Source organism: Lissotriton helveticus, chromosome 9 (assembly GCF_964261635.1).
Source record: "Lissotriton helveticus chromosome 9, aLisHel1.1, whole genome shotgun sequence".
In the NCBI taxonomy this organism is placed as follows: domain Eukaryota; kingdom Metazoa; phylum Chordata; class Amphibia; order Caudata; family Salamandridae; genus Lissotriton; species Lissotriton helveticus.
In genome coordinates this window covers 319,876,230-319,894,632 of record NC_136070.1, presented here as the reverse complement: position 1 = coordinate 319,894,632, position 18,403 = coordinate 319,876,230, and the positions used below count along the sequence as shown (strand labels likewise).

Below are 18,403 nucleotides of genomic sequence, written 5' to 3'. Positions count from 1 at the left end.
CCTTAGATTTCCCCCTGGAATGGTGCCAGTCCGACCTGCGATATCTGGGGATTCAGGTTTCCCGGGACAGGGAAGAGACACTACGGCTGAATTATGGGACGGCTATTACGAAATTAATAGACACTGTCACACGATGGATAAGTCTCCCTTTATCGCTGGCTGGCAGAGTTTCACTTATTAAAATGGTTATATTGCCCCGTTTTTTATACTTCTTTCTTAACATCCCCTACTATCCGGGACCCTTTTTTTTAACACTTTGAAAACGGAACTGATTAGACTAGTGTGGGGTGGGCGCCAACCGAGGCTCCGGTGGGCTGTTATGGCGCAATCATATAACAAGGGGGGATTTGACATACCAGACTTTGAGGCGTATTACCTCAGTGCGCAAGCCCACTATTTGTATCACTGGGTTAAGCCTACATCGTATATGCCCCAGATTGCTGTGGAAGACTGGATTGCTCACCCTTTACTCCTTAATGGCATTGTGTATGGTCCTGCTCGTGCATTGGACACTCCACTGACCACGGTGTCATGTACGATTGATGCCTGCCGGAGAATGTTGCGTATTTTACAGGTATCGTTGCTTTACGCACCGCGTATGCCCCTTACCTATCATCCCCGGGTGGAGTTGCTACAGGAAACAGGGTTCCAAAATATGTGCCCGCGCCTTAATATATTTACATGGGGGGACATGTTCCTCAATGTGTGTTTTGGTCTTGGGATCTCTTTTTTGCTGATATTGCCCCCAACCCTCTGGAGGTATTCTACTATATACGATTACGAGAGGGCATGAAAGCACTGCTTACAGAATATCCAAAGGGACCGGCCTGTGTTGCCCCCTTAAATGTTACTTTGTGCAACACGGATGGCGCTCATTTGGTATCACACATCTACAGTAGCCTTCGGACCCATACCCAGGGGGTGATGGGAACGCCAAGGGAGCGTTGGAGCGCAGATTTAGAGAGGGATGTGACTGATGAGCAATGGGAATATTGTTGTGGAGTCACTGGAAACATAACATCTAGTTGTCGATTCAAAATCATTCATTATAAGTTCTTGCACAGAATTTACTACACTCCTGCACGGAAATATAAATTTAAGCTGGCTGACACAGACTGTTGTGAACGGTGTAGACAGCCTGGGGCTGGGTTCTTGCACCTGTCATGGGAATGCCCTAAGTTTTGGCAGTACTGGGACCAGGTACATGGCGCACTGGAACTAATTCTGGATGCTCACTTCGATAAAGATCCCTTGATATTGTTATTAGGCTATACTGCGCAAATACCTAGAAGCAGCAGGAAATTTTTAGATGTGTCTTTGCTACTAGCCAAGCGACGACTTGCCTGTAGATGGGGGAGGGGAAGGGCCCTGAAATTCAAGGAATGGGTGCAGGACATGATATACTGCCAGGAACAAGGTGGGATTTATGCAGAGACTCAACCCATCGCCTCCAGGCCTTAAGGACATTTGGGGTCCCTTACAGACCTACATGCTGCAGCAGGGGACGGCACCGCAGGACGGAGCAACCCCGGAAAACGGAGGGCAGGAGGGGGCTACTGGGGGTGCTGTTTCCTGTTGATTGTACTGTGATTAGACACTGATGTACTACTGGGAGACCACAGATGTCCCACTATGGGAGGATAGCATGTACATGATGCCTTGTGCCCTGCCCTTTCCATGTTGGCTCTGATAATGTTGAAAGATTGGGACAACCTTGTCTACATTAATTCTAAAAATATGTTTCTGAAGGATCGCTGTACAATTGTAGGATATGCATCCATATTGCCTGTAGGACAAAGTTTGCCGCACCGCTTACTATGCCTATGTCTCGTGCTGCACGAAATGTACTCCTGTATGATGTGTCTAAATACCGAAAATAAAGTTAAAAAAAATAAAATAAAAATATTTGTAAATTAAAAATGTATTTCCTACACGCTCTTTACCCATACAAAAACAACAGTATGAATCCTCAAAAATATTTTGTTATACAATTTACATAATTAATCATCAAATAAATAGTTAACTATAATAATAAATACTTATTAATAAATTATAATTGTTTTACTTCCCACCCTCAACCCCTACAAAACCCATAACGCACACCTGAAATTTAGCAATAAAAAAAATGTATACTATTAACATAAATAATTATCATTTAAATAATTAGTATTAAAATCTAAATATTAATTAATTATAATTTACTTACCAACCTATACCCTTACAAAACACACTACCTGCACCTGAAACTTAACTTCAAAAAACAATTCATTATACAATCAACATAAATAATTATAAATTAAATAATGAATAATAATTACAAATGAAATATTAATTAATTTTAATTAATTATTTACTTCCCACATTATGCTCCAATAAATTCCACAGCCCACTACAGTACTAAAAATGACAAAAAAACTATTAAATGAAATTTAAATACTAATAAAAATGTACAAACTATGGGGCCGATTATGATGGCGGTTTTCCCGCATCCTCCGGGCCGGCGGAAGCCACCGCCGGCCCGGAGGATGCGAGAAAACTGCAGCGAACTGAAAAAGACCCCCCACCAGATTAGGATGGCTGGGGTATCGTTTTTCAGTCCGCAGCTTTTCCGCCGCGGTCGCCTCCCGTCCGCGGCGGAAAAGCACTAACATGGCTGGCGGTGTCTATCAGACACCGCCAGCCATATTAGGATGTCTGGAGTAACATGCCTTTACACGGCGGCATTTCCGCCGTGCAAAGGCATACGGATTTTTGTTTGGGGGCCCGTTGCGGGCCCCCAGGGGTGAAGGGGGGCTGGGGGGTGCACATGGGGGGTACCTATGGTGGCCCCCTGCATCTGCGTGCACAAAGTGTCAGGCACCGCGCGGTGCCTGCCGCTTTGTGCATGCAAATGCACAACTTACATTTTTAACATTGCGTCGGGTGCTGTTTCAAGCAGCACCCGCCGCAATGTTAAAAATACAGGATGTGACCGCTAGGGTCGCGGTCACATCCTAATTTGCATGGAGGGACCGCCGCTGCCCCTGCAGACGGTCCCTCCTACTCTATGGTGGCGGACGGACTCGGGTCCGTCCGCCATCATAATCGGCCCCTAGATTATAAAACGTTAACATATTTATACAAACAAGTTTTAACACATACAATTAAAATATATAGAAAAATCCGTAAAATAAAAAAAATCCCTATTGTTAACCATGATATTTTTAACATTGCTAATAATAAAAGAGATATTTTTGTAATCGAAATTCTGTGCTTTTAACATCGTTACTACATACCTTAAAACCTATCTTCTTGCCAACAATATTTTTGCAGATGATATTTCTATATGACAATATTTCCAACTCAATATTTCTGTGGGTCGATATAAAATGTTCAATATTTTGTCTGAATACCCATTCACAGCACACGGGGGCTTATTATTGGTCAAACATGGGGCGTCTGCAAAGAAGTTCAGTAAGATCATTGAAACTTCCTCTCTATCCCCTGAGCTGGCTAACTATCTTTCAGCTAGCTCCGTAGGGATGTCGGATCAGTGGGAAGATAAACACCTAGGTAGTGATAGTTGAGTGCCAACTCTCTAATGTTCCTGGGTTATACCCGGCCCGACATACTATTGTGTGCCACAATAGGTGAGGGAGCAAAGAGGGGACGGGAACCCTGATGATCCTCTTATTATACTTGATGACAGGGGAAGGCCAGGCTGTTTTAGATACCCCTCCGGCAGAAAGCAGCAGAGCCTCCATGGGAGGTCCTCATTTTTATGAATCAATCTATCAGGTAATCCAGGTAAGCAATCTTCTGGGAGTATTCTACTCTATCTGGAGGCCTCGTAAGATTTTGTACTTTCAGAAGTTATGAATGTTCCTAAAAGTCCTGTCCTCAATACTCTTGCTTTTAGAGAAACCCTTAGGTGGGCCTGAGCCTGATCGTGTGGAGAAGCGTGGCTCAGTGGTTAGAGGCGGCAGACCCGGAAGCTGAGATCGACCGTGGACCAGGGTTCGATTCCCCACCTCGGCGGGTCTCGGGCTCAAAAAAATTCCACGGACTCGACAATTCTCGCTCTGGTGCCTACTCAACTCACGGGGTCACACTCTGCGACTCTGGGCAATAGCTTGCTTAATCTCCACTACGGCCCCTCGCGGCGGGATGCCTGGCTTTCACCTTGTGGACACCCTGCCGGGGTTTCTCACAGGGGAATACCAGGACGGGTTCCCTAAGCAAGCGCCGGGACGCTTACGGGCAGCTGTGCGCTTTACAAGTCCAATACATTTACACACATTTACATCCAGGGGTGGGCGAAATTTGTGTAATCGCGTTACGCAAATCTCCGCGAACACGCAGAAATTCCGCAAACACGCGGAATTACTTGTTCGCGATGCTTTTTTACTGTTCGCAATCGCTGTTTGCATGCTTGGGGGGGGGGGGGAAATCTCAAGAACACGCATTTGAGAACGCGAACAAGCAAAAAATGTCGCGAAGTCGCGGAATGCAGAATTTTTGCCAATTTTGCGTTCTCCGCGGAGCGCGAAATTCCGCAAATTCCACAAGCGGAACGGAATTTACTGCCCAGGCCTAGTCTGATCATATAGCATCACTACTAACTCCTATACTTCATGCCCTAGCACCTGCAGGCAAAAAACAGGATGCAGCATCTCAGACTGATTCCGAAATGAGACAAGAAATTTGATATCCCTAAAACTTATCCCCTCTCTAAATCCAACAGGTTGCCTGTACATCTGACAAAAGTAGCACAGACTGGTGAAACCGTCAATCCCCCAAACCATAATACTGGGTGCCCAGGGCAAGAAAACTCCTTTAGCATGGATGATTGTGTTTGTGCCAGGAGTTGGTGCCCAGTCTCTGCACTGTACAACCAGGGAATTTCAGTAGTACAAACTACCAACAACAGAAGTACAGGCCTTACTGTAAGACCTGTGGTTGCCAGAAAGAAGAACAGACAAAAAAAATATAGAAAACGATTGACCTTAATTTTCTTTTATAGTCTTTAAAGTGGGTATTTTCCAATTCTAAGGGACTCGATAAGGATGGCTCGTCCCAAAGAGATAGCCTGGCCAATTACACATACTACAGAAAATGCTACAGCTCATGAACTTCCTCCTGTTGACTCTCATAAGGTTGCGAATGACACCTGTGACCTGCACTACAAACAAAGTAGTAATTCCCCCGTTGAATAATGATTATCAGGGCCCAGATAACATGATGTGAAAAAACTCCTTTTGCAACCTAAAAGGAGAAGGACATTTAAGAGGAAAAATCGCCTTACAAAAGGAGTTGCTGAGGCAGTTCAGTCAGATAGGGCAGAGGAGCCTGAACAATCTGTAAGCAAATTCCTGATTCTGGCCAGTCTTGGAGTCCGGGTACCAGTCCCACAGGGGCCCCTGGCCCAGCAACAAATCTCAACCCTCTGGCATCAATGTTTGCAAGTCATTAAAGCATTGTGGGAAGTCAAATTGCAAAATGGACTCACTTTCGGAAAAGTAATGTTAATATAGCTGACCGAAAAGCAACGGGATGCTGCCTTGAAATTATTGACATCTTCCCAGATATCGGCTCTGCAAATCCCCTAAACATATTTAGACTGTTAACTCTTTTCTATGCTATCAGCAATCTGGGTTAGGCTCAAGAAGGAACACTGTATATTTTTCAAAGCTCAGTCACATAGACAATTTCCATATTTTGGGGCTGGATGTTCTGCTTTGCCCAGGTCTTGATCGAGAGGGTGGTGTTACATCAGAACTTCATCTGGTACAAACAGTGCAATCGACTATAGCACTTCTTAATCCATAAGTTATCAGCTTGGGTGATGAAGAGCAACCTACCAACTACAAACGGAGTAAATCACGAGAACCTGCACATTATAGCGTGCAGTAATTCCATGACAATCAAGTTATTAAACCCTGAGCTCAGAGACATCGAGTGCGAATGCAGACATTGGTCATGGATAGCAGCAGCATTGGCTCCCTGCCATAGAGAGCTTACCAGAGGAGACCTTAGCTGAGTACAGATTACCTCGCCCTCTATGTTTGCAGCCCTGACCCAAACGGGGTCTCCCAAAGCGAGTGGAATGAGTAGGGTTGGCAATGACTACTTGTATGTTTTATCTTGGAACATTTTGGGCCTGGGCAGCAAAACAGAGGAGGAGGACTTGATGAATTTCATTGAGCAATTTTCCATATGCTGTTTCCAGGAACCATGGCCCCTTGAGGGAGTAATTGTGAATGGGTTTCCTGATAACTGTTTCCAGGCTGCTAAAAACAAGACAGGGAGGCACTTGCGGGGGTGGTAGGGGTTATTATGTGGGTGTCTGGCAAATTGAAATGTAGAATAGAGCAACTGGGGGTAGCTAAACTGTCACCCAAATCTCAGCAAGTGAGTATTTGACTTACAGGCCTGGAAGGTGGTGTGGTTGACATACTGAGGGCCCGATTCACGGAACTAACTTACAACAAAATCCTAAACTTACTACTCATGGTATTCTCAGAATGCCCTTACCACTGTCTTAAGTTTACGTCTGCACTTGGGTCGGAATTTCCACACCCGGAGTGGAAGCTCCGCACCTGGAGTGGAAGCTCCGCACCAGGAGGGGAAGCTCCACACCCGGAGCGGAATTTCCACCATCGGGCCGGAATCCCCCCTTCCAAGACGGAATACCCACAATGCATCATATATAGTCAATTAACACCAGATTGTGGGTATTCAAGCCCGGAAGCAGAGATTCTGGCTCGAAGATGGAAATTCCGCTCCTGGTGTGGAGCTTACACTCCGGGTGCAGAGCTTACATCCCGGGTGCGGAAATTCCCGCCCGAGTGGGGACGTAAACTTATGACAGTCGTAAGTGCATCCTGTGAATACCATGAGTAGTAAGTTTAGGATTTTGTTGTACGTTTGCTCTGTGAATCGGGCCCTGAATGTTTATATCCCACCGGCATGGTCTCCAGTGGTTCTGGTGAATTTTGTTTCTTATATTCTGAGTGTTAAGGAGGGGGTGGCAAGCTGGAAGCCAATAATGGAGTGGAAAATATGGAAGTACCTGCTATTGATCTGTGGTGATTTTAATACACAACCTTCTGATGCGATTATTAACAGCCAGGGCCTAATGGAAGACCCTTGTTTGGGTATCTGTGAAACAGCTATGATCTCCTGATAAACTATCAGTTGCACTTTATTAATGGCCGTACCCCATCAGATGGTACTGCCATGACAACTTCTGATTACAGGAGAAGCCTGACATTACTTCACTATATGTTAATCAATATAGAGGGGTGGAAATGTGTGTACGATCTGACAGTAGTTAGAAGAGAGGAGAGCTATCACGAACCTGTGTGAAAAAGTCACGGAAGGGGAATTCCGGGCCAATGATCACCCTATCTGATAGCAGAAGGAGAATAAGATGGAGCTCCCAGAAATATCATCTTGAACATCCACTGCTGGAAAACCTAATGGTTAGATTCAGACCCATAATTTTGGTATCCCTGAGTGCTGATGGGGAAAATATAGTAGATTTTGAGGGGATGGTGAAGGAGGTGATGGTCCTATGGCCCAAGCTCTTTGGAGCTAAAACCATGGGCTCCAAGGGAGGGAGACGAAGTGTAGGGACCAGTTGGTAGGATGAACAATGCTTTAAAATGAAGGGAGCCATCTCCTCTGCCTTAGTACACCATCCCTCTAGTCCAGAGAGTGAATTGTTATTCCGAGAGTGCAGGGGTGTGTATAAGACACCTTCTAAAAACTAAGAAATTGCTGCACCTATTAGCTCTCTGGGAGGAACTGAGGTGGGCCTCACATGATAAAATACTAGAAGGTTCTGGGAATTGGTAACACGGGTTGAGAAGGGGACAGTAAACACCATAGACACCCATAGAAACCCATATTGGTCCAGTGGTGTGAATTAGGCCTTTTAGTACTCAATATAGCACTAACCCACTAGGACCATCAGGTGCGAAGCCACCCCAGTAGAGCTCTTGTATTAGTCCCCATGCAATCGACTTTCTAGTACCCGAGGTCTAGAGAGCACTAAAAGATATGAAGAAACACAAGACTCCAGGCCCTGACTTAGTGCCTATTGACACTTATCGTGAGGAGCTCCACATGTGGGCCAGCATCTTAACAAAATTGTTTAATGCAGCACTAGCCGGCAATGCCATGCCCCCTTCATGATGCTCTGCCATCACTGTGCCATTCTACGAGAAAGGGCAATTGGGATAGACCATCCAACTACCATCCGATCTCCCTTCTGGATGGACCGGGCAAAATGTTAGGGAAAGTCCTGCTTAATCACCTCCAGGGATGGATAGATGCCCATAACATCTTGACAGAAGTCCAAGCTGGCTTTCAGCCGCGAATAGGCAGCATCGACCATGCAATCAGATTATATATGATTGCCTATAAATTTACGATAGTTAGGAAGTCATCACTGTATCTTACATTTAGGGATCTGAAAGCAGCTTTCGATTTAGTTGATAGAGAGAACCTATGGAGATCCCTGGTAGCTCCAGGAGTAGATTCAACACTGGTGATGTTTATAAAGGCTCCAATAGGTCTAAAATCAGGTATGTCCCGGGTGGGGAATGTGCTGAACCTTTCCAAGTTGAGAAAGGCGTTCGGCATGGGTGCGTACTGGCACCTTTACCTCTCTAGTCTCTTTTTGAATGATGCTGCAGAATACTTAATGGAAGACCCTTTAGCTGTCTCTAATATAACTGGAAAATCGGTGCTGTTACTTATTCATGCGGATTATGCTTTATTGATGGCGTAAACAGAGAATGCCACTCATAGGTTATTAAAGTACTTTGAGGGATGCTGTGCCAAGAAGTCTCTGACTATTAATAGAAGCTAAACAAAGAATATGGTACTAAGGCCATCTCCTAGTTTTAAGCTTCTATATGTGCTGCACAATGCAGCACACATAGAAATAGCAAAATCAAGGAGAAATAAAGCATTTCTCCTTGTTGCGCCACACTAAGACCAATTAATTTTGGTGCTGCCCCATGTTTACAGCACCCTTGTAAATATGGGTCTGTGTGAAAATCAATGGTTGCCCACCACAACACCCATTGTCCACCTATTTCACCCATTTCACGCTATTTATAGCGTGAAAGTGTGCCTTATTTACAAGGCAGCGTTAAGCCACATTAAGTGACTTACCACTGCTTTGTAAATAACGCGAAGCCCGTATCGCCATGGGAAAGTCAAAAAAAGTGACATTCCTGCGGTGATGGGGGCTTTTAAATATGACTCCCTGTACTATGTGCGACACTCTAGGCACCTTATATGTGTTGCGGCTTCACCCTAGAGGCTGCTTTACAGCAAGCCAATGATTCTTCTTTTGGACCTCCTTAACATCGCCATTTTCTCATCAGCACTAGAGTTGGGATGGCCTCTCTGCAGGTGAGAACTCCAGTTGATATTTGCTTTGCCCTGCGTCCAAAGATGCACACCATGGGTCTACTAAACAAACACTACCAAAGCTAAAAGGTCTGACTTGTAACTGAAAATGCACGCCTGGCATTTGTGAAATCTTATTGTTCTTCCCTTGGGTAATCCCAGAGTGGGATATGCCCAGATGTCCGATTCTTACCTAATTGTGCCACTAGATTGAAAACTGCATGTCTCACATGACGCACAACATGGTAGAGGCATGTCTGGAGTTGTTTGCGTTCCCTTACTGAGAGAACCTCGTCTTGCCATTCTGTTTGTTTTGTGTCTGTTTGTATTGGGCATAGACTGATTTGTGTAAGGTCTCTCCTTGCTTGTAGGTCCACAGTGAGCAAAAAACTATGAACACAATATGACGCAGTGTAATTACCTGAGGCTTGGGTTCAACGTTCCAATAATCACTTACTTTTTGTTCTTTGGTAGTGCGGTTATCCCCTTACTCATATCCTCAAGTACCTCATTACACAATTATTTTGAGTTATTTTACAAAGATTGTACTTATTCTAAGAGGTAGTTAGAACTGAAATCAACAGAATTACTCTATTGTGGCCTTTTTGACAAACCTCCTAATGAGTCAACTGAAAAACGCCTCTTCTTATGTTCTCCCTCTCTACAAATGTATTGCAATGTTACAATATACATCCCCCTGGAGCTATGTAAATGATATTGCTGGGGCTTCACTCGCTCACCTATGGAATGGTTAATTCCAGTTATTGGCATTGCCATTGAAAATGTATGAGACAAAGGTACATTTGGTTCATTTATGTGGATCATTTGCTCATTATTCATTCTGAAAAGCTAACTGGATTTGGTGAGTTGATGGGACCAGCAATGGTCATTGTTTGGACTCTCAGGCCATGATCCCCAGGAAGTGGGCATCTCTGTATCCTTTATAAGGGGTTTTACTGTCCTTTAGGTCCACTCAAGCTCTATATATACACAACTTAATAAAATGAAAGGAAATGAATATCTGCAGACTCCATCAAATGTCAATGGGGATATTCCACCTTATGGATGCCACAGGGCTATAACATACTGTGCTTGATCTTAGTGGGTAATACTGAATGTTGACTTCACTTGGCAGGTCACCACAGGATATACAATCCACAGCACTCGGTGTCACCTAACATCCTTAGGTAACGTTCTAGGCATTTTACTACCTGTGATGACGACTTCATTGATTCAGAGAAAATCCCATGGTTTAGTAAATAAAAGTGCTCTTTGTTGATGTTCCACATTGAGTATTCAGATGTGTTTTAGCCTGAATTAAAGAGAACGATGTACATAAAAAAGAGCGCCCATATTATAGAATTGCCCCAGGGGCATAATATAACAGGCTTTTGCGCTTACTTTGCGTGCTCCCGGGGCTCATTGGTATTACAGAAGGGGCCGCAGAGAGCATTCCCTCATTTGCATGGGGGTATGGTTATGTTATGTTATGTTATTTTGTGGCTTCTATAGCGCACGGCTACTCGAAAGAGTGTCCCGGCGCTTTGTTAACAACCTGAAGAGCGAACACAACACAATAAAAGAAGGAAGCGAAGAAAAAGAAATCTAAGAGGCAAAAAGCCAGGTTTTTAGGCCCTTCCTAAAGGATAGCAGGTTTGAATTGCTGCGTAGCGAGAGGGGCAGAGAGTTCCAAAGCTGAGGGGCCCGGAGCATGAAAGAGCGGCCTCCCAAGCGGGCCCTCCTCACACGAGGAACAATGGCGAGAAGCTTTGATTCTGATCTCAGAGATCGAGAAGGATGGTATGGCTTAAGCCTCCTCTGCAGGTTTTGGCCCCGGTGGAGTAGAAGGCCTTATGCGCGAGGGTCAGAGTTTTGAAGACTATCCGCTGTCGGATAGGCAGCCAGTGAAGCGACTTCAATAGGCCGGAGACATGAACTCGCCTATGCAGACCAAAGATGGCGCGGGCCGCCGCATTCTGGACCACCTGCATCCGTTGCAGGAGGTATTCGGGCAGGCCAAGATATAAGATGTTAGCGTAGTCCAATCTTGAACCAATCAAGGCCTGCACCGTAATCCTCCTGTGATCCTCGGAAAGCAACGGAAAGAACTTCCGAAGCATGCGGAGAAGTCCAAAGCATGTGCCCGTAAGGGCGAGGATCTGAGATCTTAAGGTCAGACCGTTGTCAATTTTGACCCCCAGATTCTTCGCTAGCTGAGATGACTGCCTCGGAGGAGACATGTCCACAGGCCACCACACCTGCCAGTCCGGGTCGGATTGACAGCCGAAGAAGAGTACCTCCGACTTATCTGAGTTGCACTTGAGGCTGTTCAGTTGGAGCCATTTGAAAACAGCCCCAAGGCACTCACGGATACTCTCTCCGTCAAAATCCTCCCCTTTCCGGCAGGTGAAGAGCAGCTTGGTGTCATCCGCATAGGATACGATCTGGGCTCCGAAAGACTCAGCCAGAGCCGCCAGAGGGGTCATAAAGATGTTAAACAGAGTCGGGCTCAATACCGAGCCCTGCGGGACTCCGACTCCCAATGGCGGCATCTCAGCGGAGGCTGAGGAGACCCAGACCGACTGTCGGCGACCAGCTAAAAAGGATGTAAACCAGCTGAGCACCGTCCCCCTCAGACCGATCTCATAAAGTCTGATGAGCAAGCCCTCATGGGGGACGGTGTCAAAGGCCGCCGACAGATCGAGCATGATCAACATAGCTCTCCCACCCAAGTCTAGCGTCTCCTTGATGGCCTCAGACACCTCCAGCAGCGCCGTCTCCGTGCTCAGATTAGGGCGAAAGCCCGACTGAGTGGAGTGAAGCAGATCGTTGGATTCCAAGAAATTGGAGAGCACGCTGTGAACGTGCTTCTCCAGGGTCTTGGCCAGAGCCGCAAGAAGAGAAATAGGCCTATAATTGGCCAAGACCTCAGGAGCCAGACCGGGCTTCTTGATAAGGGGGATGACCATGGCTTGCTTCCACGCCAAAGGGACCTCACCTTGGCTCAAAGAACGATTCAGGAGAGGGTTAACCAGCGGGTTAACTACCTCCGCCATCTTCGCCAAAAATTTGGCCGGGCATGGATCAAGCGGTGATCCAGATTTAAGATTGGCCAAAAGAGCCAAGGACGAGGCAATTGATATAGGCGGAAAGTCTGACAGGACAGGTCCCGAGGGGGCCGATGGAACAAGGCCAACCTCGGAGCCAGGCAGGGCAGCCACCGGCCGCGGTGGAAAAGACTCCTGTATCAACTTGATCTTAGCGGTGAAGAAGCATGCCAGATCCGAAGCCCACTTCTGAGTGGGAGCAGACTGGGCCACATTCGACCGCGGGGCAATGTATTCCCTGACGATCGTAAAGATCTCTTTACAGGAGTTCGAGGCATCCTCGATCCGCCTGGCAAAATAGCTTTTCTTCTCAACAAGAATCGCTCGATGATAGGCTTTGACCGTAGTCCTATATTCGAGTCTGGCCTCTAGGTTATACTGGGCTCGCCAGGTCTTTTCCGCCACCTTGCACTGCCTGCGAGAAGCAAGCAGCGCACTAGTAAACCACGGGGCAGAAACCCGTTTAGGTAATGATCGAGGAGGCCTCAAAGGGGCCAGATCATTTAGCCTATCCTCAAACCAGGCCTGCAAGGATTCCAGGTCACTATCCAGAATCCCCGTAAGAGGGCAGGGATGTTCACATAATGCTTTAGACAGCAATTCAGGAGTCACCTGGTGCAACGCCCTTGTCCCTGAACCAAGCTGCCTAGGGGCATTGCCCCAGGGTCTCTCATTGCCCGGTATATAGAACTGAACTAGGCGATGGTCAGTCCAAAGAACCGGCAGAAGTGCTGTCACCTCTATGGGGGAGGAAGAGAAGACCTGATCCAAGGTATGACCTTTGTCATGCGTTGGTTCGAAGAGAGAGGGGGCTAAGCCCAAGGGAGTTGTGATATCAGATAGTTTAATCACGTCTGAGTCCTGGGCATCGTCCATGTGAAAGTTAAAGTCACCGGCCAGAATGCAATGGTCGGCTCTCATGGCCAGCGATAGCATAGCAGACTGGAGTTCTTCACAAAAAGAGCCTGCTGGACCCGGAGGTCTATACACTAATAAACCTTTCACTGACTGATGCGGCGCCAGAGATAAAGAAAAGGCAAGGGACTCAGACCCTTTGATGGCCTCAGTGGGAATAATAGAACACACAACAGAGTTCTTCACCACGATGGCTACACCACCACCCCTTCCTACCGGTCTGTCCTGCCTGTAGATGCTATAATCTGACGGGATCGCCGAGGCGATATCCGGGTTAGAGGAAGCTCCCAGCCAGGTCTCTGTAAGCATCAGACAGATCGGTTTTTCCAAAGTAAGGAGGTCAAAGAGCTCCTGGGCGTGACTGCGCACTGACCTGGTATTTAATAGCATACACAGATACTTCACCGGGACCACCTCCCGGTGAGGGGGTGGCCGTAGACCAGCGCCTTTCGACCAGCCACAACCTGGGCATTTGCTCTTGCCCCTGTAGCGACCAGGGAAAACCTTTACGCAACCACATGATACCTTATGTAGGTCCCAGGCAAATGAGATAATCCCTTTACTTCTGAACCTGCACCATATTACGGATAGGTCGCGGAGGAAAAGAAGCTCTCAAGAGTTGCACTCTCAGTGCTCCCCCTGATTTCAGTCCTCTGGAGGGCAGAAATGGGGTCCCACGGACCCCCCCTGACTTCCAATTGCAGACGAGTGCAGTCACTTACTGCACCCGCCTGCAAGGGGGGTCTCTAAACCCTTTAAAAGTGCATGAGGTTTGCCGCCTGCACTGTGAAAACACGGAGCGGCTTCAAAGCAGCAGCTCTGTTTTTCGAGTTCGTTGTTGCCTTGGGGGCAGAGCATTCCTTGTAATAGGGCACACTTTCCCTGTTCGCACCCGGCACACATGTTTTAAGGTGCACCGGGTGCAAACAGGGAAAGTGCGCCCTTTACATAATATGGGCCCGAGGTTGGGTATCTTGCCGACCGGGGACTACCTAACCCGAATCTTCACGCTTGCTGCTTTATCTAAGTGCTGTGATTGTAGTTATGGTGGGATATGTAATTCAACCCATTTTCTCCTGTTGTGAAGTGAATATGATTCTACCCGACGGTGATGGCTTCTCCCCCTCTTCAAATATTATGAAGTTAGATGTGTTAAGTGGGCAATGGCACTGTGCATTAGGTCGGATGATATGTACAGTAGTATCATTTCTATGGGTTGCATGGCCTTGTCTGAGAGAACTGTCCACCGCGCTAGGGATTCGTTCAGCTTGATAACCCGAGGGCTCTGCATGCTCTGTATCATGTGCTGTGCTGTTAGCCCTGGTTCATACTGTGTAAATTACATAAACTGTATGCGTCCCCAATGTTTTAGTTGACTGTTTTTAATGGGATGGTGTATATATCACCGAAGTGTTTTATTCCAGGCACTTCGACCTTTATATATTTAATGAATTTGATGATTGCTTTGTTGGAATGCAATACCTTGTCTAATTGTGATTGTGTTTTCCAGCAGATTGCACTTCACGTTTTCAAGAAATGTGTGCTGCATTAACAGTGCTCTTAACAGCAGTTTTAACTACTGTATGGTTAACAGCTGAAACAATAAACTTTGAAATAAAAAAGTGCTCTTTGTTGATGGAAAATTTGTTTCCAGGAGCATATTTAATGCCTCTTGTGTAATGTTTTGGCAGTGGCGTGTAGATTGAATGGGCAGTGAATAAAAATGATTTTTAAAGGAAGTTTTGTTGACATTTGTAGGCTCAGCTGACTACTGCTGCACCTCATGTGAAATCTCAGCTGGCGGAGCTACGCTCTTTGACAGCACAACAAGAACAGAAGATCTCAGAGCATAAGGTGAGTTTTATCAATTTGGTTTACATAATTATAACAAAAGAACACTTTTAAACACATTAGACCTCTCATATAAGAATTGAAATGCCATGATGGATACAAATGCAAATCATCTGCATTAGCCTCTATATGGCTCAAGTTATGCCGCTTGTTCCATACCTGTGGAGTGGCAGAACTTGGCTTTCTTTAAAAAAAAGAAACATATTTTGCTTTGTGAATTTATTGTCATTTCACATAGTTGTCCATAAATGTGCGTAGAATGCCGCCAGTGTCATAATGTGTTATAATATTACCATCTACCATTTGTAGAACGGTGTGTTGCTTTTGTTCAGGCGTATATTATGTGCAAGTATGCGGCCCGGTCTGCCCCCCTCACCCATCTTACATTTAGTGGCGTTTAGTGATATATTTCAATTCATTGGCCGCTAATTCGTTATATGTATCTACTTCATTTCGAATGCTTCCTAATATATCTGCACTTCGATTGTTGTCAAATTCAGATTCCAGCTTACGGATACGCACCACACATTGCTGCAACTGCGTGCGAATACTTTAAAGTATCCCTGCAGTTGTGTTAATGCAGATACCGCGCAGGGTCACTTTAAAGGCTTCCCAAAGAGTACCTGCACTATCTACCGATTGTTTGTTTATGAATGAAGTAAATTTATAGTGCGCAACTAAAACCCGGCGGCATCAAGGCGCCTAGCAAAACAGATCACAACATAGAAAGGCCGAACACAACTACGAGTATGACTTCGCAAAAAGCCGAGTTTCAGAGCCTTTCTAAAAGACTGCATGGTGGGAAGGGACTTAAGATCCCCCGGAAGAGTATTCCACCATTTAGGTACCAGGGTGGAGAAGGCTTTGCGACCCCATTTCGCTCTACGAATACGGGGCACTGATAAAAGCGATTTGTCGCTAGAGCAAGGTTCCTCAAGGGTCTATAGGGAGACAGGATAGATCCAATCCCAGTGGCACTGCCCCTGGCCAAGGCCCTATGGGTCATGCACAATGTTTTAAAGAGGATCCGGTCTTCAATGGGGAGCCAGTGTAACGATTTTCTAGCTGATGTGGCCGAAGCATGTTTAGGCAGGTCTAAAACAAATTTGGCCGCCGCGTTCTGGACTAATTGCAATCGCTGCAGCAGACCCTTGTTTAGTCCCGCATACAGCGCATTACAATAGTCCAGACGGGAGCCAATGAGTGCAATCACTATCTGTTTTCTGGCCTGCTGGGAGAGATAGTGTCTGATCTTCCTCAATACATGGATAATTCCCCAACAGGTTGAGACTGTCCTATTGACCTGTTGACGCATGCTGAGGGTGGGGTCGATCAGGACTCCTAGGTTTTTAACAGATGAAGCGGGGACAGGACAAGCTCCCAGTGAATCCGGCCACCACTCCGCCGACCATGTCTCTTCCTTACCTCCGAACACCATGACCTCCGTCTTCTCCCCGTTTAATTTCAATGAATTGTGAATCATCCATTGTGCGACTGCCTCCATGCAAGATCTAAAGTTGGAGGCAGCCGAGCTGGCCGACTGGGAGAGAGAGACGAGGATCTGGGTGTCGTCGGCGTAGGACACTACCTCCATCCCAAAAGATCTTATGAGTCTCGCAAGTGGGGTCACATAGATGTTAAAAAGGGTCGGACTTAATGCCGACCCCTGAGGGACCCCACACTGCACAGACAGGGATGGAGATAGAAAGTCCCCCAGCTTCACCCTCTGCTCTCTCTGATCGAGGAAGGAGGTCAGAAAGCGAAGGGCAGACCCCTCAACCCCAAGCTCCCTCAGACGAGATGTTAAAACTGAGGGAGAAAGGGTGTCGAAGGCAGCTGTAAGATCTAACAGGATCAGGAGGGTGGTCTGACCCCCATCAACTGGTGTGCGGATATTATCCAACACTATGGTGAGGGCAGACTCGGTGCTGTGTTCCCTCCTGAAGCCATGCTGCGAGTTGTCCAGCTGACCTGAACTTTCCATGAAGCCCGCAAGATGCTTGTTCAAATGGATTTCAAGCATCTTTGCAGGAGCGGGGAGCAATGAGATGGGGCGAAAGTTTTTTAGCACCCCAGGATCGAGAGAAGGTTTCTTGAGCAGCGGCTTTACCACCGCCCTCTTCCATTGCTGGGGGTAGATGCCGTCCCTCATAGCCCTGTTCATGATCTCAACCAGAGGGGGCAGGAGGGATTCCTTGCACTGCTTGAGGATCTTAAGCGGACAGGCATCTAAAGGGGAGCCAGACTTGGTTTTATCCAGGAGGTTCTCCAGTTCCTGGAGCGAGAGAGGAGGAAAAGAGGCCAGGAGCCCCCATGGAGAGTTCTTGGCAGCAACTGCTGCGGGGACAGGGGGGACAGAGGGAACAGAGGTTATAGACCTCTGTAGCTCTAAAGCTGAATAGATATCCACGATCTTGGTCTGAAAGAAGAGCGCAATGTTGTTACATAGTACCTGGGAGGCAATAACAGGATCAGGGGTCTGCAAGGATGTCAGAGAGTCGACAATCTTGAAGAGCTCTTTCGGGGAGGAGAGTGAAATGGTAAGAGCAGTGAAATATTCCTGTTTCACCCTTATAACCTCCGCCTTATAGCCCCTCAGTAAGATCTTATGCGCCTCTTTATCCTTTAGATCCCAGCTGGTATGCCAGAGGCGCTCCTGTCTCCTGACTCCTTGTCTAAGGAGTCGTAGGTGCTCAGAAAACCACAGAGCCGACGTTTTTTTTCTCGCCGAGTAACGCAGCCATGCAGGGGCCAGCTCGTCAAATGGCATAGTAACAGCATTGTCAAACTGCGAGACCGCCAGATGGACATCTGCTTCCTGGGGAGTATACATACTGGAGATCCAGGGGGCAAGAGCGATATTAGAAATATTTTTAAAATTCCTCCGTGATACCATTTTGCTTGGGACCTTTCCTCTCCTGTCAACAGACAGAGAGGTCACTTCGATCGGTACGGCGAAGTGATCCGACCAAGAGAGGGGAAGGGGGTCCTTTACAGTCAACCTGTCGTCATTGGAGAAGTCCCATCAAGCGTATGACCAGCTTGATGAGTGGCACCTCTCACCAGCTGATCCAGCCCACAGGCGGACAGGGCATCCAGCAGGGTGAAGGTATCACTAACCTCCA

At 46.7% G+C, this 18,403-nt stretch overlaps 1 protein-coding gene across 1 annotated transcript in view; it reads left to right on the top strand.

Annotated features, from left to right (window-relative positions):
- LOC144783181 (zinc-binding protein A33-like) overlaps nucleotides 1-18,403 on the top strand; it is a 334,485-nt gene that overhangs the window by 131,627 nt on the left and 184,455 nt on the right. The window contains exon 5 of the mRNA XM_078662293.1: nucleotides 15,186-15,281. Coding sequence (XP_078518419.1) covers nucleotides 15,186-15,281 — 96 coding nt within the window. The remainder of the gene's footprint in view (nucleotides 1-15,185; nucleotides 15,282-18,403) is intronic.